The 22691-nt window shown below is 35.3% G+C and overlaps 1 protein-coding gene across 1 annotated transcript; it reads right to left on the reverse strand.

Annotated features, from left to right (window-relative positions):
- Positions 1 to 1052: 1052 nt before the first annotated feature.
- SDG37 (SET domain group 37) lies at positions 1053 to 16844 on the reverse strand. Its single transcript, XM_088942598.1, has 13 exons — positions 16560 to 16844; positions 15179 to 15324; positions 9801 to 9927; positions 7188 to 7306; positions 6708 to 6796; positions 6545 to 6626; positions 6329 to 6433; positions 6143 to 6233; positions 5912 to 6031; positions 5444 to 5550; positions 5020 to 5089; positions 2145 to 2208; positions 1053 to 1515 (listed from the first exon to the last, which is right to left on the reverse strand). The coding sequence occupies exons 1-13, from the start codon at positions 16657 to 16659 to the stop codon at positions 1365 to 1367; spliced, it is 1371 nt and encodes a 456-aa protein (XP_088798724.1). The 5' UTR covers positions 16660 to 16844; the 3' UTR covers positions 1053 to 1364.
- Positions 16845 to 22691: the final 5847 nt, after the last annotated feature.

Genomic DNA, 22691 nt, shown 5'->3' on the forward strand with positions numbered 1-22691 from the left:
TGTTTTTATAAAAAAAATAATATAACAAATTTATAAAAATATAATATAAATAATATATTTATAAATAAAAAAAAATAACCTATATATATGTATTATATATGGATTTGACTATGGTATAGAAAAGATATGATATCTGAAAAACTTCTAACCAGTCAACTGGAATCATAAACGTGGTAGCCAATCAGGTGTTATTTATCAAAATTATGGGTGGGTTTTGATTGGTCAAAACTCCTCCCATAACATACGCTTTCCGCATTTTGTATAAATTTTGTATACAAACACCTAGAGTACAAAAACCTTGTATTTTGTATATATTTTCACTGTACATATTTGTATTTATATTCTTTACAAACCGAGTCGTGGATATTTAGGACCTATTGGTTTTTGGATTTTGAGAGAAAGTTGGTCAATGGGATTTTGGTTCCCATTGACTAAGATAGTCATGTTCTTTTTTTCAGATTTATGTGATGTTTATGAAAAACTTATTTTCCCTTAGTATCTCTTAGGTGGGTAAGTAATTTTCCCATAGTCAAAAAATAACCAACACTTGGATACGACAAAATTGTCCCTTTTAATAATGGTTTTTATGACAAATGGTCATTGTTTTATTTACAAGCAACTTTCCGAAAAGCAAACAGAAAGCTAAGTCCCCGCCCATGTTGTACACTTCAATTTCAAGTTCCATATGCATGCTGTATCATTGTCTTATCAGGATAGCATAGACTCTTGCGACAATTCAACAATTAAAAAGCGCTCACTTATACAAAGAACCTATCGTTGATTAGACAAACTTTGCCCATGTCACTTAATGGATACATGCCTTGATATGATGAACAAAGTTCATAGCTTACTGCTGTATACATGTCTCAGAACCTCACTGTCCCTTTTAATAATGGTTTTTATGACTAAAATGGTCATTGTTTTATTTACAAGCAACTTTCCGAAAAGCAAACAGAAAGCTAAGTCCCCGCCCATGTTGTACACTTCAATTTCAAGTTCCATATGTATGCTGTATCATTGTCTTATCAGGATAGCATAGACTCTTGCGACAATTCAACAATTAAAAAGCGCTCACTTATACAAAGAACCTATCGTTGATTAGACAAACTTTGCCCATGTCACTTAATGGATACATGCCTTGATATGATGAACAAAGTTCATAGCTTACTGCTGTATACATGTCTCAGAACCTCACTGGTTTGAGTTCAATTAAAAAGTTTGAGGCAAATATATAAGACTTGTCCTACCTCATTTTGTAAGCAGCTTGGCACTTACTTCTTCCATCTTGACTAGGAGCTCTCTCATGAAAATTGTATTTGTCCCATGAACTATTCACAATAAATTTTACAGCCTTGGTTATCGTCCTACCTGGTTTTGTAAGCAGCTTCTGCACGTGCCTCCTCCAGCTTGAGAAGCAGCTCCTTTATGAATGGTGTATTTGTCCCATGAGTAATTCGCAATATATCTATAGACTTGGTAAGTGACTTGATGGCATTTTCTGTTTCCTCAAGTAACCTGTAGAAACTATGAAACATCAATGTTGTATTTGAAGGTACAGAAGGAGAAAAGGAAATGGATATAAAAGAATCGACTGCAGCAAAGGGCCTAACAAGTAAACATTTGATTCCTACAAAGGTATATTCGAAACCATTAACACCTTGTATCAACATCAATTGAGATGGCCTAAATTTGTCTCATGAACCTCATCAAATGATAAATCATAATAGTATAGATTTTCAGTTCAGAGATACATTGTCACACTAAATACTGAGTGCACTCTTCAATTTGCATCATCAGTGCCCTTTGGCAAATTTAACTAGTACCAAGAAAGTCAATTGTCTGTTTCCATAGAGGTACCAAGAAAATCAATTTTAACTATAACATATCGAGTATGCAGTTCATCCCACTTCAACCTTCATGAGCACCCAGATAGGTATATAATTGCATTAATTGGAATAAGGTTCACACTAAACCAAGTAATATAGGTACTGTGCCATCCACTTTAATGAATCTAGTTAGTGAATTTTGTATAGATGCAAAGCTGTTATTAGTTGAATCAACAAAGATGCAAAAGTGAAAAATGAAAAAAATTAATAATAATAATAATAGAAAAAAAAACAAGCTTTATGTGAAGAGGTCTTAACCATTCAAGTTTCCCACAAGTATAGTATTGTAGTCCAAGCAAAGGATGAATTGCTGGATATACTCCTGCATAGACCAAACAAAATAAGGATGAAAAACACATACAGCAAAAGTATTTAGTTTTCATGACATTGGAAATCAAAAAAGGGACTTCCAAGCTATCTAAGCATCTTCTTTTGTCATCACAAGGGCAGGGGGAATACTAGGCTACATATCTACTTATTCCAGACCAAATTCCAGATTAATTCATCAAAAATAACAAGCCAGGTGACCTGGGTTCAGGAAAGACACCTCACAAAATAACTCTCACTGAGCTAGATTGCACCTGACAGGTGCCTTTCAAAATACCTACCAAAACAAATCTTAAAAATGGCATACCTGTAATTCAAGATTCAAACAACCCTAGAATACAAAATCTTATCAGAAGTTCCTCAGTTATATATAAATTGTTTGCCTTGTTTAGTGATTTATGCTTCTATTCAATTTGTTCTCTTTTTCTTCAATTAATGAATTACCTGTATAAAATAAAAAACATATCATGGGACTAAAAAATTAAAACAAATAGTAAACACTTAATCCAATTCTTTCAGGTCATCAAGTCCAACACCTAGTACTTGTGTCAAATTTTGGTAATCACATCCATCACTGTACAGCAAGTCCAACACCTAAGCCTGGGCAAGGCACCTAGCCTAGAAACCGCCTCGCCTCTACGCCTAGATCTGGACTGTCACTTGGTGCTATAGAGATGAAATTAAGAAATTCAAGTGGTATACAAGAAGAATGAATATAAGAGTACAGGGGGTAAGGAGATCATCAAATACTTTGGCTGATTGGATAGCCAAACAAGGGACTAATAGGGAAATGTTGTACTGGGCTCAGTTGTAATTGCTTTTCTTATTTTGTTTTTACCTTAGTTATGGGAAAGGTCACAACTTGCACCTCTCCGAGGGTTGTTTGTACTAATATCACTCTTTTGATAATTTTAATGAATTAATCATTTATCAAAAAAAAAGTTTCCCCATCCATTATCGTGTCCCTTAAAAAGTTGCAAGCAGTTCGGAGATGCAAAATGGCTTTTTATGGAAGAGATGGAAGGTTTGCCTCTAGGGAGTAATCCACAGAACTGTAGTGTTTGCACAATGTTGGTAGAAAGCTTTGAAAAAAGGTTAGCAACTTGGAAGCGAAACTATATTTCTTGAGGTGGGAGGATAACTCTGATCAAATCTACCTTGGGAAATCTTCCAGTGTACTACCTTTTAGTGTTTAGGGGACCTAAGAAAATAGTTGACCTGTTGGAGAAGCTAATGAGGGATTTTCTTTGTGATCTTGGAGAAGGGGAAAAGGACCACCTAGTGAATTGGAAAATAGTTTGTACGAGCAAGAAACAAGGTGGTCTAGGGATAGGTAATGTGACTTACAAGAGTTAACCCTTGTTAGGGAAATGGTTGTGGAGGCTACCACTGGGGAGTGAGAATCTATGGCATAAATTGATATAAGCATACATGGGTTGATGCAAACCAGCTAGGATGCTGCCTTATCCAACAAAGCAGCCTTGGTCTCCCCCTGGAAAGTTATTCATGCAGTCTTACCTTCTTTTTTGTAATCTAATCAGGTATGATCTTTACTCAGGGACTAAAATTCTGTTTTGGGAGGACCTTTCGGTGGGAGATGGAACTTTAAAAGATACTTTCCCTTCCTTTTATGTCATCTCTAAGTTAATAAATGACCCTATTTCCTCCTTTGTTTCCCTATCTGAAGGGGAAAGCATGGGATCTGGGCTTTAGAAGAGGTCTAAGAGATTTTGAGTGCTCCCTAGTCGCTGATTTACATCAAATCCTAGAGTTTGTTGTTGTTGACCCTCTCAATTCTGATGAGAGTTTGGACCCCCTGACCCTAGAGGATCTTTCTCCTGTGCTTTCTTTTTCCAGACCTTGGTTTCTCTTGGTTCTAGCAGGTCCTCCTTCCTTGTGCTCAAGGTTTGGTGTAAATCAGTTCCTTGAAAAGTGGAGGTTTATTTTTGGGAGGTTTATCATGGAAAATCAATACCATGGACTTTTTACAAAAAAAAAAAGAAGGAAAAATGCGTTTGTCCCCAAACTGGTGCATACTCTATAAGGCAATTGGTGAAACTGTTGAACACCTTTTTTCTCTCTTGTTCCTCTGTTACCTCTATTTGAAATTGGTGCTTCTCTCTTTTTGGGTGTAAGTGGACTCTACCTACAAGCTTGGAGACTTTGTTTGCAAATGCAACTTTCAGATGCCAAGGAAGAGAGGAAGAATATTATGGAGATGCACTATGGCTGCTGTACTTTGGATTGTATGGGAAGAAAGAAATATTTCTTATCACCCTGTTGTATCCTCTCTTTCCTTTTTCATTAATAAGGCTTTTATTTTATTTATCTTCAAAAAATATATACTATATAAAGCAGATACTTGCCTTGGTTTTGATGCACACCAAAATAAGTTAAATTTGATAGTACGATGTTAACTCATCTATACCCTTTACTCGTACACATGCATAGCACTTAGCACATGGCCTTACATTAGTATAAATAGATGCTACTCGAAGCAACAAATAAGTAAGAAATTAACAATGTCCTATGAGCTTAAGGTTATTTCATAAAAAATGTTCCAACAAAAAGAGGCAGCCTCTCAAAAAAGAAAACAATGAGAATCTAGCATACCAGCATATGGCCCTATGAAGGAGAAATGATCTAGTTAAGTGAAAATGTCTACCAGGTGATGTGTAAACTATAAAAGTGATGCTAGTAGAACAATAAAACAAACAATTGGACCCCAGAGGCAATGTTTAAACTTCTCAAAATTTAATTGTCTTTTTCTCCATGAATATATAGATCAAGTCCTAGACTGACATACTTTGATAAACTGTAATGGTTAGTCTGCAATAGTGTAATGCTCCTCTCCAGTCCTTCAGTTCCATCAGAATCTGAAAGTATTAATGACATCAATCATCAAAAATTAGAGGTTGTCCATAACATATGAAATACACAAGAATGCAAGCATTAATGAAGCTTTATTAGTTAAATAGAGATATGGTTCAATGAAGCAGGCTTCTCCAGTAAGCACACAAGGACAAATATGGCATGCACAAAATTTAGGTTCCGACATGTTTCAAATTAATTTTCTCATAAACTAACCACATGTTTGTAAAATTCAGACTCAGTCATCTTAATGACAAGCCATTTAAATAAAAAGTTTTCTACTTCAAATTTCTAATGTTACAAAAAGAAAAGAGAAAAAGAAGCAAACATTACAGAAACTAATAACTCATGACTTGCACCTTGAGAAGAGTTTCTCGAGTTCGCATCAAATTGACTGAAAGTGAATGACAGAGTTTCATTTGAAGTTGCTCTATAGTCTTGTACATAGAACTAGCTTCCAGATAATCTGATTTCTGTCAAGGATCAAATATATTGGTCTCCTCTTGAAATTTCAAAACAAGTTTGGGTTTTGTATGACCTAGAAATTTTTTTTTCCTTTTTATATGCAACAGTAATTTCATTAAAATACAAAAATTGATGAAGTATTAGAAGGAGGCTGACAAAAAGACAATAATACCACAAAAGGTACGAAGTTCCCCCCATACAAAAATGACAAAAAAAATATAAGGAAAAACAAACAATGCCCAAAAGTTGGAGAATGGCAATGAGTTCCAAGAAAAATTCATCATCATATAGAATATGATACCATGGGTTTTATAAACAAAACCAATTCATACTATTCCAAGTTCATTTTTAGTGAAGGATACTTCCAGAAGATAGAGAAATAGATGCCTTGTCAGACAGTGATTTAACTTCACTTGCAATCTTTCTTATTTCTTCCTTATCCCTAACATGTCCACATTGTTGACATATAAATGCTTTGTTATCTGCATGACATCCCCATACACAAGGAAGAATGAATAACTAGGAATAGGCATTCACATAAAGAGATATGAAATCTGAAAAAAGGAGCCATATTGCCATTGTTAATTACATACCAGAATCACGAAGCAAGAAACCCTTGCACATATCATTCTTACATCTATAGCCTTCCAAGATTGCATTTTCTTGAATGTCTTCTTTCAGGCCCTTTGATATGGAAGCAGCTAAGTTAAATTCAACAATCAGAATCTAAAAGGATGTACTATATACCAAAAAAATGACCATAAGAATAGTAATCTGACAACTTTTATGCAGCGGGAACATGTGCATGTAAAAAGGTATTGTTCTTTGAGAGCTTTTTGCCGAGTTGCAGTGCTTCCAGCAGTCTCTATGTAACTTATCAACACCTTAAATGTAAAATCAGAGAACTAAATTAGGTAACAACTCTAAATCTTAAGTTAGAAGGAAAAGAAAAGTGAATAATCATACTGAGACAACAGACAGAAAGAATAACATACCTCTGTACCTTTAGGAATAGGCTCGACAGCACGAACCACTGCCATCTTTCCCTCAAATACCAACACTGAATTGGGCAAGCAGCTACATCATAATAACTTTTTAGCATAGCTAACAATATAAGGATAGAATACTGAATATGTCACTGGCTCGAAGGTTTATTACCTATGATTAATAATGGAAACTACAGGATATAGTCCTGTCCCTAAAGGTTTCAGCTCACTATCACAGATTGTATGGGCATTGCATGCAAGCTGTACAAGATAGAAAAGGATCAAACAAAAGCACAATATAACAAGAATTTTGAGTAACAGTGTGTCCTACATGAATATCTAGTCTACAAATTTGCTGCTATTGAAAACACTGACAGCCCATTTAGGCACCACAGAAAATGAAATGATCTGATTGCAGTTTTCCTTTACATTTTAGAGTAGAATTCACCATCTAAAGAGGATCAGTGTGTAGTTAATAAAATATTGGAACAGAGTTATTTCAGGTTTTCCTGAAAACAAACTTGAAAAAAAAAAAACATTTCCATTTGAAATGCTATGTAAAGTAAAACAACTATATTTCACATAACTTCCAAACAGGCTGTAAAAAGAAAAATGCAACAACAAATAATAGTAACTTAATTTTCTATAGCACCTTAGAAAAATTTTCTGCAATTTCTTTTATGTTGATATCAGGCCATTGAAGTATCAGGTTGACAAGGTTAGCCATCTGTGCATATAGAACCAGCTGCTTCTCATCAATATCGGACATGTCTTGGTGAAAGAATAAATGTCAAGCCAAACAGTCCATGTATGATATGCAAAAAAGGAAAATATTAAAAATTATATAAGATCCACCCTTTGGCATATGGATCTAACCTTTGGCATTTATTTTTACAAAGTGATCACTCTCAGACTCAAACTTGTGCTCTCACACTTATCATCCCTAGATAGTTGGCTCCTTATATGAGATACAAAGGAGCTAATGTTTAAAATTGTCAGTGGATTACTTGTCACTTAACCAAAAGCTGCAATACATACTTTCTAATTTATTTGAATATTAAAATTAGAGTTGTTTTAGGATTTATTTTGGCATGCATTGGTTTTAGAATTTAGGAATTAGTTTCAATCTTGTAATGTCCTGAAAAAAGGTATATTTCTGGAAGGTAGTTTTCTAAATTAAAATAGGAGTTATTCAGGGATTAAAAAGTGAATAGGAGTTTTGATCTTCAATGCATGGACATGGATAAGAACAGGAGATTTAGATTCCACTGCACATCCAGTAGGTATGGCTCGGCAATATGAAAAGGTCAAATGCATGCATGTACAGCCTAAGAATACTCTACAGGAAAGAATGGAATTCACTATGGAAATAGATGTTCATTTTATGCCAACAAGGAGAATAAAGAATACAATATTCACAAAGCTCCCTGAAGAACATATGAAGTATCAGAATTAGGGGTGGATTTGAGTCGAGCCAAGCCGAGTAGTACCAGGCTCGAGCTCGGCTCAAGACTCTTCTACAAGGCTCGAGCTCGGTTCGAGCCAGAACCTTGAGCTCGGGCTCGGCTCGAGTCAAAAATGCATAATCTCAAGCTCGGCTCAGCTCAAGCTCGATTTTGAGAAAAAAAAATATTTTATAAAAATAAAAATTATATATAGAAAATTTTTATTTTATATTTAAAAAATTAAAAATTATTATAATTAATAATTATAATATTTTTATTATATATATATTATTTTCTATAATTTTATTATATATATTAAATATCAAATATATATTATTATATATTTGAGCCGGCTCGCGAGCCTCACGAGCCGAGCTCGAGTAGGCTTGAGCTCGGCTCGTTTAAAAATCAAGCCACTGAATTGGGCTCGAGCTCGGTTGAAACCAAGCCGAGCCGAGCTCAAGCAGCTTGTGAAAAGCTCGGCTCGTTGCCACCCCTAACCAGAATTTAGCATATCTCCTACACATGCACTTTGTGCATTAGGAGAGCACTCTACACGTGGTATTAATATAAGTGTTTGGGCATCATATATGTGGTTTATAAATGTGAGAACACTCTTTTTCATTTAAGGAAATTAATTCTTTAGAATTGAATGAAGTTGTCTTCTGCCTTGCTTAGGAGTTCCTCTCAAGAATTTCCTTCTTTGGACAGACTCCATTCAATGCCATATGGTTAGATCTGACTCTATACCTGATTTGGGAAGAGAGGTGTAACTCCTCTAACAATTAATTTATTATCTGTCTTTTTCCCATTATGCTATCTATCACTTTCATATTTTGTGAAAAATAATACCGCCATGCATCAATTTGGTGTAAAAGCTTATGAATGTTACCATGTGCCCACAATAGCTCCAAATTCACTAATGACCAGTGAGACAATCAACCTTACCAGACCTGGACTGTTTCAACAACAAAGAGAACTTTAGTTGTCAATATTACCAAAACACCTAGATTCATGGAATGACAAAGAGAAGTTTTCATTTAATACTGTTTCAGAAAGTTAAAGCTTATGTGAGCTGGTGAGTATTTTTCTTTTTAAAGGGTAAAGGCTAGCACCATGGCACCATGAAAAATGAAATTTATAGTGCGCCAACTAGGTTTCTACACTGACAAGAATGGTATAGAATGAAGCTTATGGAATCCAAGGTCACTGATGAAGGTTCAAGAAAACATCGACAATGCATAACCAGAATACTTAGTTATACTAGACAGCCTACTATTTTCTGTAACAATGAACTTTATTAATTGATGGAACTTTTTTTTTGAAGAATCAATAAAAAAATGATTAAAAGAAAAGGTTACATCCTAAAACCCTTTGTTGTCAAGATGACACACTACATCAAGTACATACTTCTAGTACATGCACAAAACATTAAACTGAAAAGGCTTCTACATTACAAGGCTGTAAGTCAAGGGAGTTCCAGAAATTTTTCAGTTTCTACACCATCACTATGAACCCTAAGGCCATCCAAAATCACATATCAAGAAGAGACCATAGAGAACAATGACACAATATGGAGCCTTTCGAAAATTAAAAAAAAAAAATGAGAAACAGAAATGTATCAAGACAATTTTCATAGGCAAATAATGAGTTAATGACTGCCTGAGTGTATTACAAAAAAGGGAACATTTTTATGGCAGGCATAGAAAAGGATTAAAAAGAAAATCCCAAGTTATATTAATGAAGAGCAAATGCAAGAAGTCCAGCAGAAAAACATCAGGTATAAAGATAAGGTGATAGAAAACCATTCACCTGATCACCTTGCAATTTTCTTCTTAAGTACAGTTCCACCATCAAACGAATAGATGGTGTAATTGACTTTCGTTTGTCATTATCAAGTCCAAGGAGAACTTGGCATTCAAGACGATGCAACTTCCACTCTGATTTCTGAAAAGGATTCAAACATGTTATAAATATTCTGATAAAAGAGTGATGGAGTTCAGTCCAATATGCCAAAAACTTAGACCCAGAGGCTAAAAGAAGAGTGTTAAGACTTCCTAAGTGATGCAGTGAACTCCTAAAGGAACTTTCTGTGGTATGGTTTCCTGTTATCTAACTTTGATCAGCTTGGAAGATCTTGATTTTGAGTTATTGTAGAGCAGTGCCATCAAGCCATTGACTAATCATTAAAATGAGAAAAAGGAATTACATCCCAACATCATTGGTTGTTTGGTTGACACACCAAATACATTCTAAACTTCATTACCTCAAATTGAAAAGTATTCTTCATTACAAAGCTGTAAATCAAGGGTATTCCAGAAACTTTCCAGCAAATTGGCTTTGGATACTTATCAAAACCTGGGAGTCTGAGGACCCAGTCTAAGATCAGATTGCTCACTGCAGCTACCATGTATTCTATGCTTTCTTACCTGTTCTCGAAAACCCTTCTGTTTCTCTCCTTCCAAATAGACCAACAAACTGCAAAAGGAACACAGCTCCAAACAATCCTAGCTTTCTTACTGCCTCTGATGCTTTGGCTACAAGGAGAAGACCTCTGCTGGACTCATTGGTTGGAAAACAACTATCCCAAATAGAAAGGAGAAGAACTTCCATATGAAACTTGCTATGCTGCATGAGAAGAACAGATGGATGACTGTTTCTTCCTCCTGATTGCATAAATAACACCAGCTGGCCAGATGCAATCCCATAGATCTCAGGTGATCAGAGGTAAGGATGCTATCATGTGCCACCAGCCAGTCAAAGGCTTCTACCCTTGGGGGAACTGGGTTACCCCGCACTCCTTTTATCTGGTCTGAACCCATTTCTTCTCTTACTAATGCTTTGTAGAATGACATAACTGTGAATCTGCCTTCCTTACATTCTTTCCACCAGAAACCATCTTCTGTAGATCTAGTAAAACTGGTCCCTTCTAATTTTTCCAGAAGCATAATGCGCTCTTCCACTTCTTGGTCCAAAAGAGGCCTTCTCAATTTCAGATTCCAAATCAATTGCTCCCCTCTCCACTCATAGAACTGGTCTATTGAAACTTGTTGTTCTGTCATACTGACCACTTCACTAACTAGCTTGTCCATACTAATGATGCAATAGATTGAGATGACTAAGCATCAACTAGGTCAACTAGTGGATCCACTCAACCATAAAGTTATTTTGAGGCTTCATTTGTTTGTCTTTATCTACAATTATTTAAACAGTATCATAAATGCTTTTATTTGGTGCACTTCATTTCAGTTTCTTTAAGCATTTGTGATGCTACATTGTTTGGTTTTATTTTTTTCCTCAGAAAGAACTAAGCTCCATTAGATAGCATTAACCATATACAAAAGAGTACAAAAAGCCCTCCTGTGCACATGATACGACTTGATTCACAGAGCATTCAATTGAAGCTAGGTCATTGGTTATGTTACTTAAGTTTCTGTTTACATATATAAACTTCATTTCTTCGAATTTATCTTCAACAACCTGTATTTTATCAAAAAGAAATAGATCCCTCCAGTATAGGTTCTTCATCTACCCATTTAGCTTCCATATTAGTTGCTAAGCATCTGAAAAAAGCATAGATTTTTTGTAACCTTTATTTACAGCTGCCTTTAAGCCTTCAGTTACTGCCTTCACTTTTGCTTAATAGCTACTGTACAGTGTATACTTTACATGGTGAAGCTGCAGGACCAATGAAATTATTATAATGTGAAAATATTATGAAGCTTGATGCTAACCTGTAAGTTTCCTCAATGAAGGATCCACCAGTGAAAATACTAACACATTGCTTATCATGCCAATGGTCAGAAAAAATATCTTCTTGCTGAGGTGCAGAGATAACTTTCATTTTTTTCCAGTGACTGATAATTTAACAACCAGCTTAATACAATCCTCTTGCTTGATGGTTTTCATGAATAGCTTTATTCCTGTTGTCCCATAACAGCCACAGGATTATCATGAATTTCCAATAACAGCCATAGGATTATTCCTAACAAAGAAGAACGTTTGGAGGATTTTATACCACCATTCTTCTACACTTGTGTGTATTGGTTGATCTGTTATTTCATCAGGATTTAATCTTATTTGGGCTTGACATCAAATAGAGCAAGCATAAGTACATTTGAAGAGATGGTTTGCAGATTCTTTTTGTTGCTTACAGACTGAGCAGATGGAGTCAATTTATGAAAGAGTCAGTTGAGTCAGCTTTACTCAGCCTTCAAACGGGATGGATCTTCAATTTCTGAAGTGTTTGTTGGCAAGCTGGGTGTCAATATGGGTTGGAGGAAGGAGTTCAAGAATCCTACGAGAGTTGCTCCAGGGTTGGCTACAAAGAAGACAAGAATTTCGAACAAGACCCACATTGTGCATGTCAAAAAGGTTTTTTCACGTCTTAAAGATGGTATAATTGGGGCAGGTCCAACCAATAACTTAAAAAGGTTTACAAGAGATGGAGTCCTAATTCAAAAGCTCAGAGAGTCATGTTCCCTGGTAAGGAAAGCCAGGTCGTGAAAAGTAAACCAAATCTCTCAGCAATCCCTGTGGGGGAGGAACCAATTAATAACTAAGGGGAAGAGGATGTTAGAAAGGAAGGCAAGAAAGTGGAAAGGGAGGTGGTGTCAAAGGAGGAGGTGAAGAAAGAAAGTTTGGATATAAAAAAGCTTGTTGATAGGGAAGTAGAAGTTGGAAAAGCATTGGATTTGTTCTTCTCGGGAGGAGAGGCTTTTGCTCGAAGGGCTCTTGAGGAGTTGGAAAAGAGGAGGAAGGATTAGAGTCTTTCAAAAACATTTAGAGGGAATGGGGGAGAAATTTGGAATGAGGAAGGAAGGGAGGAAGAATCAATTGTTGATGAGGAATAAATCTGCTTGTTGGTGTTTAGGCAGTGATGCCTCTTCTGGTGTTTTTAATTGTTCTCATCAAGATGTTTGTGTGGCTTTTTTCTATGCGTTTTGGGCTGTTAAGTCGTGTGGTTGAGTTTTAGTTGTTTGTGTAGTACCATCTTGGCACTGTTGGAGGCTGTATCTTGCTTTCCTTGCTCTCTTTTTAATTTAATTTTTTCCTTTTACTTATCAAAAAAAGTAGTATTTTCTCCTTGCTTGAGAGATGGGATTCCTCCTGTAATTGAAGGCATCCATGGATGTGTTAGGGCTTGAACTTGTGATCTATTTCCTCTCCCCCAAATAGAGTTGTAAGGTAGCAATGAATCAATGATTTCATCTTTTTGGCTATAAAACACCTGTTAGAGCTAGATTTTCTTGATTTTGTATCATCCAGAAAGTTGCCATGTGGAAAATAGATGGATTTCATAGAGGCAGCCCACTAGCTATCAGGTTCAGCATTAACTTCCAGACTTGTTTGCTGAGAGCCATATTCAGTTCTCTTCCCTTTCTAAAGCCAAAACCTTCCTCTTTTTTTTGGATGGCAAAGTTTCTCCCATTCTATTAGGTGCCTACTGTTGGCATGATCCAAACCATGCCACCAGAAATTTCTTTGACTTTTTTCTATATTTTAAGGAAACTTGGGGGTATTTAGTCACCTGCATTGAAAATACAGAAATTGCTTGAGTGTTCTCCACACCTGTGACAGGAGCTTTTTTTTATAGATAACAGGAAAACTTTATTAAAAAGAAAAGCTGAATACCAACTAAGGGCAGGTGTTAAGATAACACCCCCTGGCCCACCAACTACTTTGTCAAACCGCCTACGACAAAGAACCAAGAAAGAGAAACATAAGAGAGCACAAACACAGCAAGCACTACACCAGCCAATCAAGAGCTTTGCCTTCCATGTTGCTAACTTTGCTTCAATATTGGCAAAAAAACTTTGCTTCAATGTTGTTCTCTATTTCTTGAAACGGTTTGTATTCATTTGGCTTGCATATATACATGCACCCAAATATTTGTCATATTTGCCTAAAGGCTTCATGCCCATGAACATTCATTAGGAATTGTCTTACTCCAATGTGGATATTCCAGCTAAAGTACATACCAGATTTTGATAAATTTATTATTGGCCCGATAGCTCCTGAAAGTCATATAAGATTCACTTAAGAATTCTCAATTGTTCTTTTTTCTCTAGCTCTGCAGAACAACATACAGTCCTTTGCAAAGAAGAGATGTGACACCCTTACCTTGTACCTTCCTATTTCCATTGCTTTTAATTCCCCTTTATTTGTTCCTTCTTCCAGTAGTGATGACAATAGTTGCATGCTTATGATGAACAAATATGGAGAGATGGGATCTCCCTGTATAACTCCTCTACTTAACTTGAAATGTTTCTCAAGTGTAGAAATGAGTCATACAATAAAAAACAGTGGATGAGTTCTTTTTAAGTTTTTCTTCCAATTAGTGATGTGCTGGTATGGAGTTGTCACAAAGAAAGGGACACTCCAAATAGTCAAGGTTTCATTATTTCTGTGAAAAACAAGGGCTGCTACCCCTTATCCTAGCCCATCCAACCTTCCTTTTCTATATTTTCTAAACAAAGATTGTGAAGTAATGTTTTATATCATTCTTTTATTGTGTATCTGCAGTTTACAATAACTTATATGAGATTGCATCAACATCTAATCTTTAGAATATATGTTTTTGTCTGGTTGACTAGTCGGTTCCTAGAAATCGACTAGTCATCATATCGATAGGGAAGCAAAAGGAATTCATAACCACTTCACCAAATTAATAACACTTCTGTAGAAATATTAGACCCTATGAATGCCCCAAGTAGTTGTAGAATTTTTCAATTTGATTTCTGCCTTTTAGGTTGTGGGATTACTAACCAAAACATACTACATAAGAGTTTCTCTTTTTTTTATCATACCAAAGAAAATTTCCTAGAAGACTGTCCCCCAGCTCACCACCCAAGACATCCAACCTACCACCACCACGATTATTGCTTATATGATCTTTTAAGCATATGGCAGTGAAATGTTTTAAGTGCCCATAATTTAACAATGGATATGCCACTCAACAGAACAGAATGGTGAAATAGGATTCATGTAGCCAACTCCATATAGTTCAGAAAGGCTTAGACAACGATGACAATGATGATCATTTAAGCATATCATTTTCTTCTAGTCTTAGTACAAGCTTGTGCAAACTAAATTATTTTAGAAATGTATCAAATGTTTGTAAATTCTACAGACATGGAAACATTTTGGGCTTTCCAAAGTTGTTCACAGTTGAGAGCTTTTATGGAATAATCTATACCTGGCATGTGCTCCCACAATACCAGACAACTTGACAAGCTGAACATTTTTTGAGGTTGCTTGATGCAAAACAGCCATCACATCTTGAACTTACAGGAGAGTTATTTGGTACAGAGGCATAAGGTTCTTGACTTATAATCACATCTCCTGCAGAATATAAGAATTTTAGTAACATGAAAAGTGGAAGTACAATACACGTCAAGAAAATGGTTATCAAAAAACCCATCAATAATTTCTTGTAAAGCATAATGCATGCCATATCTTTGAAAAGAAAGACAAAAATATTAGCTTCCCAAGTTTATAAATTTTTGAAAGAAATTACAATAATTTAATGCTTATAGACAATCATATAAACTAAGTTCCATGAAGTAAAATAAGACCTTGTATATTATGGCTTATTTATGAATCTTTATTACCTGAAGAATGATTTTTGTCACTGGAGGCAAGTATTCAACCAACAAAATGAAAGTAGACATGTAATTTCTAGCCAATAATCATGAAGAACTAGAATATCAAAAAGGTGATTATAGTTCCAAGTCAGATGTGAGGAACCAGATATACCCAGATCCATGGCCTCGGATTCTGGATTTATGGATCTAATAACCACAAGAGAATTAGTCATTGCTTCCATTCATTTGCTGGAGAGTGAAACAACTTTTCTATTACCGATGTGGGCTATTGAAAGAGGTCTGGCTCTTGTCTTGGAGAAGAATAAAATCATTGTTAGATGGCACCTAATGATGGGGATCTCGGACATTGGTGGAGCATCTCTAGGATACATTTAATTTAAGAGCATTTTCAAAATAAAAATCAAATATATTTAGTTAATAATGGATTATCTCAACATCACAATAGCTTCAATGGTAACCATAAGTAAGAATTACTCAACCATGTATATAATATAGCACCATCTTTTATGATAACGATTTACAATTTATCCACTTCCTTCTTTATCAAGCAAGAAAGGAATGGAGATTTAGAGCAGAATACTTGCATGGAAAACCATGTCAGTGAACTGTCAATAACGAATAAGTAGCTAATTTAATCACAAGGTAATTTATTTAACCATTTCTTCACACGGTTGATCTCAAAACTTTGCTAAATCCTAAAACCACACAAACCCAGTAGAATTTTGGCTTCATTCATTCAATTGAGAAGAAATTAGGATAACCCATAAGCCCTCTGAGCCATTTCGGTATTCTTTGTTTACACTTAAATCATATAAACATAAGAAAAGGTGACAGCTTGGGATTCAAGATTCACTTCAATGGATGGTTCTTTGCAATATCAATGTGGTTCCATTAGCATCTCCCTGTCATCATTTCCGAGCTCTAACTACAAACAAGAAAACATAAGAGTCAGAGAAAGACGGAGAGATTAACCTGATGAGAAGTCCCTGGTAGTTACGAGACAACGACCTTTTTCTGGAAGTGTAGAAACAGTGAGACCACGAGCTGCAAGAGCACTCTGCAAATCTTCCATGAAAGGGCAACAATAACAACTTTTGGTGGAATTTTGAACTCGAAACCAACGTTGAACTCTTCTTTGACAAAGTAGAAACGTCGAAATGGAGGTTAAGGGGAATCCAAGGGTTGAACAAAGTTAAGCGGAGTTAAGGGGCGTTCTACTACGTGAACTGTTTTTCTTGTCGCCGGTTCCACAAAAACAAATCAAAACCAGGGATGTTCATTACATAGTCTAGACCCTCGACCGCTAAACCGCACCGAGCCGAATCGAAATTGGTGTTTGATCTGGTTTGGCCTTTAAAAATCAGACCAAATCGTAAACCACATTAAATTGAATTATATATATATATATAGGAGTGGTCTCCCCTTTCGCCAAATGGCATTAGATTTCTAGTAGGGACCCGTGCGATGTACGGGAAAATATGAAAGATTTAATAATTTTATTTTTTATTTAATGTCGATTTATAAAAAAAATAGTTATTGTTAATTAAATATGAATAAATATTTTTTAATATATTTAGTTTTATTAATAATTTGTAGTAATTTTAATAATTTTTATTCTTGTTATTATTTTTAAATGAAATTTTGATTAATTTTGAATAAATAAAATAATTATAAAAACTAATATTTTTATTAATTCCACTAATAATTAACAATTATATAAGAATGACAATGGGGTGGGTTCAGGGCAGGGCATCCCATCCCTTTCCCTGCCCCATAGTCACACAAGTTTAAGGCAAGGTAACCACTCCTCAATGTCGGGTGAGTTCAGGGGCAAAGAACCCCACTCCTCATCAAGGATGGAGAATCCTCGAATTTTCCTACCCTGTCCCCAGTATTGAGTGGTTTCAAGTAGAGATGTAAATTAAGTCATGCTACATCGGCACGACACAACCCGCATGTGGCCCACACAAAGTGCGAGTCATGTCGTGCTAGCCCACGAGGCGTCCCGGGCCGTGCCTCCTTCCTCTAGGATAATTTGGGGGGTCGGTTTGGCATGGCCCACGGCCTAAGACCGCACGAGCCCGTGCCGTGCCATGGGTCGAGCTAGTCCATGGGCCAGACCATGGCACACATCAAACCAAGCTCAAGGGTGTTTTTAAAATTGGATTGGATAAGGAACCATTTTGAGGTCGAATGGTCTGACTATTCAGTCCAAACAAATGACCTGCTCTAACAAAAAAAAATAAAAATTTAGAAAAACAAAAAAAAGGCCAAAAACAATTGTCTGGGTTGACAGTTCAACTACCTAGGTCAGCGATTGCTAACCAAATAAACGGTTTTTGGATAAAAAATGGTTTTGAGGTGAAATGGTGTTCGGTTCTCAATTTTTCCAATTTAACCATCTGGTTTGATCCAGTTTTGAAAACATTGTCCCTGTCAACCCAATATTCAATTTGATGATAGAAAATGACCAAAAGGATATATTGAGTATCAACCACATGGTAAATTTTTAAAATTACACTATATTGTCTTTAATATTCAAAAATGTAATTTTATAAAAAATTTGGATAATTTATTGTACTTGTGTAACTTTGAAGTTTTATTTAAATTTTTATTGAATAATTTATTTTCTTTTTAAATGGTTTACTTACTGAATTATACTAATTTATCTTATAATTTCTAATATAGACTAACCAATAAATTTCTTTTTCCAATATAATACTAATTTATCTTAATAGTTTGTGTGATTATTTGTTCAAATTATAGTTTTCCATTTTCCATACATTTCTATTGCTGTGATAGATAGGGCATATAGGGACTAATGGGAATAATGTTTCACAAGAGTATCGTGAGTGGCTAAGGTATCCTTAATGCATTTTCAAAGAAAGATCTTTATATCAAGGTTCAAAATTTTGTTACATATTGTCCAATATGGTTGGTGACTCACAAATACACCAACTACATGCTTTTTGGCCTTTTGATCCATTTCAAGGGGTAGGCAAGCTTAAGAGCCTACCCCATGACCTATTTTGAAAAAAAATTATAAAAAATACTTGTATTAAGTTCATGTTAGGCTGTATTTGTTTAAGGTGTAAATGTGAACTGAGGTAAACTTTACACTCTGGTTCAATTTTATTAACATTTGGATGAGATGTTATGTAAAACTTCACTTTAGGTAAATTTTACATTGAAAATCAATGGAAAGTTACCATCGATAAAATCGATGTAAAACTCCATCTTCTCAAAACTCGATGGAATCTCTCTCCCCTTGTTCTTCTTCCTCCCCGGTTTCACTCTCATATGTTTGTACCTACCACTGCAACTTCCAGAAGTAGTAGTTCTCCCCCTTCTCCCCTTCTCCGATCAGTCTTCAACTTCTATTGAAGACTCCACCATCGGTGTTGCAGATCTATACCTCTTCTCTGCTCAGCATCCATGCCGCGTGCTTCTTCACCGGCGTAAGAAGTTTCCATCTGTTCCTTCACCCAGGTTGGTACCAAACGACAACGAATCAAAGCTCGCACCTCTTCTTAGTGTTGCAATGGTAAATTGGGTTCGACCGGCGTTTCCACCATCTCAGAGCACATCAACAGCGAAGGACAAGATAATCATAGCCATGACGAAAACGTCAATTATCAAAAGAAACCCATGAGAAATCACCATTATCGTCGTCGTGAATCAGCTTAGCTCAAGCACTTCTTCTTTCCTTCTCTCTCTCTCTCTCAAACTTTTCTTGTCTTCTCTCTCCTTCACTGGCGCAGTGCAAGATGTAGGGGTATTAGAGTCATGATGGGTTTATGAAACATTTAAGTTAGGTAGGCAGGGGTAGGTAGTGAAACATTTAAATTACTTGATTTTCCAAACACGATGAGTATAAATGAGGCTAATAACCGATTCCCATTTTACACTCTTATCAGACTGGTTCTCATTTTTACATTCGGTGTAAATTTGTTTTTACACCTCAAACTAACATAGCCTTAGTACTTTAAACCTTCACTACAAAAAAAAAAGATCAACCTTTAGCAACAGTCAAAAAATGTTGCAACATCTTAAAAACTATTACTAAAGGCTTTAATTACAACTGGACTGGCTATTGTTGTTAGTGGTGTGGTTAAAAGTTTTTAACTACAATTAGACCTGTTCATGGGCCAGGCTTCGAGATGGGCCTCATTCAAAATTTGGAAAAATCCAAGCCCAAGCCTAACCCATGAACAGGTATAATTACAATAAGCTATTGCTAATAAAGTGGCCTAAAATATATTATTAGGAACAATTACTATTGATTGTGGCCAAAAGTGATTTTAGCAACAAAATACCAACCATAGTCCACATATCTATAGGAAACAATCACATTAGTTATTGTTAAAGTATATGCAACAATTCATCAATTATTGCTTATATCCATTTTTTGTAACAATATTTAGTGAAATAAAGACAACCATGCAATTGTTGTTAATTATTGACGAAAGGAATAATTAACAACCATGATTATCCTTATTGATCAATTATTATTTATAACCATTTTTTTGTTACCTAAACCTAATTGATCAATTATTGCTTATAACCATTTTTTGTTACCCAAACCTAATTGATCAATTATTGATTATAACCATTTTTTGTTACCTAGCTGCCTAGGTGCCCATTTCATTTTGGTTGCTAATGGTGTGTATTTTCATAGTTATTTACTATTAGAAAAGCACTTGTCACCCAAACTTGGGAAATAGTCCAATCTCCCTATCATAGCCTTGTTGGTTGCTAGTGCCAACACAAGAATTAAATCAACTTTAGTTACAATGTAGTGTACTTACCCTCTTAAACTTTTTCATGACTGGATTAACCATATAGGTACGCTAGAAACAAAGATCGAATCTCTTATCTATATTCTTATTTTTAGCTTAGATTTACTTGTACATGCGTTAGTGTGATAATAGCTCAATTAGGGTTGGTTTGATAATAACTCAATTTGTTGAGCTGAATGGTTACTCAATTAAATCATTCAACTAATATTAACCCTTAAGAAATATAAACTAAACTCCTGAAAAGGGTTATATAAATATGAAATACAAGTAAATCTGTTCATGAGCTGGGTGGTCCGCAGGTTTAAAGTCGGGCCAAAAAGCCCAGTCCACAATAAATTTGAGTTGGGCTCGGGTTTTGTCAAAATAACCGGCATGAGCCCGGCCCGGCCCGACCTAATATTAAACTTAAAATTAGTTATGTGATTAGGTCATTTGAATAAATTTTTTTATTTAAGAATGTAAATTTGTGTTTTAAAATATAAAAGAAAGAGAAAAATACCATCTTGTAGGCCTATTGTTCATTTAAATAGAAAAAAATACTATTTGAATTTGTAATTCTAATTTGAATAGGGAAAATTGTTTTTTTTTTCAATTAGGTCAGGCTTTGGGCTCGGGCTCGGGTTTTGGGCTTTTTACCAGGGCTATGCTCAGGCCCAAGTTATAGGCCTATTGATCGGGCTGAGCTCGGGCTTGGACCTAGTATATTTTCATTAGTGACAAGTGAAAGCCCGGCCCGAGCCCATGAACAGGTCTAAATACAAGGCAATGCCCCTATTTTCTTTAGGTAATAGGATTGTTGTATGATTCACAAGAACACAAGAACAAGAAAGATCAATCAATGATATACATCCAAACCAAATCAAAGAATCAATAAAGATGAATAAGAAAATATTGAAGAGCTTACTTGCAAATACATACAAATACAAATATACATATTTCTACATGCAAAATATGCACAATGCAAATACATATAAAATAATACAAAATACAAATATGTATAGTGCCTAAATTGATCCTTAAGCTCAGTTTGGAAAGAGTAGAAATACAAACATGTATAGTGTAAATATATACGAAATAATACAAGATGCAAGGCTTTGCATTGTACATAATTGTCTTTGTACTCTTTCCAAACTAAGCCTTGGGATGCGTTTAGGAAGAATACAAATATGGAACTGGGGGAAATATGCACCCTGGTTTGGTTTTGTTGGCATTTGGTAAACATGGAAAGATGCTTCGAAAATTAACCCCCAAAATGAGTATAAAGTCTACTTAAAAAAAAAAATTAAAGTAAGCCTTTGCTGATCAACCATTAAAGTAAAAGGAAGAAACAATTGCTCTCTTTAACCATTGATTGGTAGAAGCAACCATCAAGGTTACTTATTAATCATTGTGATGGTTGATCCATACATTGGGCACATGTTCTATCTTGAACCAATCTTCTATTAGATAGTGTATGCCCTTAGCTCCAATCAGATTGACGTACATAAACATTTATTAGTAAAATGAATAAAGTACATTATCGTTTCATGTTTTTATCATGTGTTTTTTGTGAATTACTTCTTAAACTAGACACTTATGAGACTCATGCTAATTTAGAATATTCTCACCTATTGGATAAACTTGGGGAATTTATCCTAGCAAGGCTGACACTTATGTATTGCCGAACTGGTGAAACAACTTGTCTCAGTTGCTGGGGTTAGACCCCAAGCACAACTAGTGGGTATTTAGAAGAAACATTAAAATTGGACCAATTTTAATTTATGCCCTAGACCTTGGAGATAAATGGGAAAACTTGGAAAGTTTCACTTAACCCCAAACTTAATTATGATGCTACACTAGGTATTGGACTAAGTTACTTTTGATGTGCCAACCAGTGAGATCCATTAAGGGTCAAATATCTGGGCATGCTGGGGTAGTTTACAAGTTAACCCCTTTGTTAGACAAAGTAAATATCAAGGCTTGCACTCTCTTTGATGGAAACCTAAATTATCGACAGTGGATTTCAATTGTATTTAAAATCTAATTTGGAAAAATGTATTTATATGCTATATTGTTATTTTATGAAAAAAGTTTGCAAAAGGTTTTAATCCTAAGATCCATCTAAGCGGAGAGTGTGATACTGCATTTTGTAATCAAGGAATAGGTCCTTCCCTATAGGCAATGCTCTGATGATTATAGGCCGAGAGGTTAGGTGTAAGAGACCATTACGGGGTTGATTATCTAATGGGCTTTATTTTACATAAGTCCATTATCAATGGGTCTTCATAGGGTGGTTGAATCCAATGATCATTTATATGTAAATGTT

Source organism: Nelumbo lutea, chromosome 5, assembly GCF_056320005.1.
Source record: "Nelumbo lutea isolate HS-2025 chromosome 5, American lotus-T2T, whole genome shotgun sequence".
Taxonomy (NCBI): Eukaryota; Viridiplantae; Streptophyta; class Magnoliopsida; order Proteales; family Nelumbonaceae; genus Nelumbo; species Nelumbo lutea.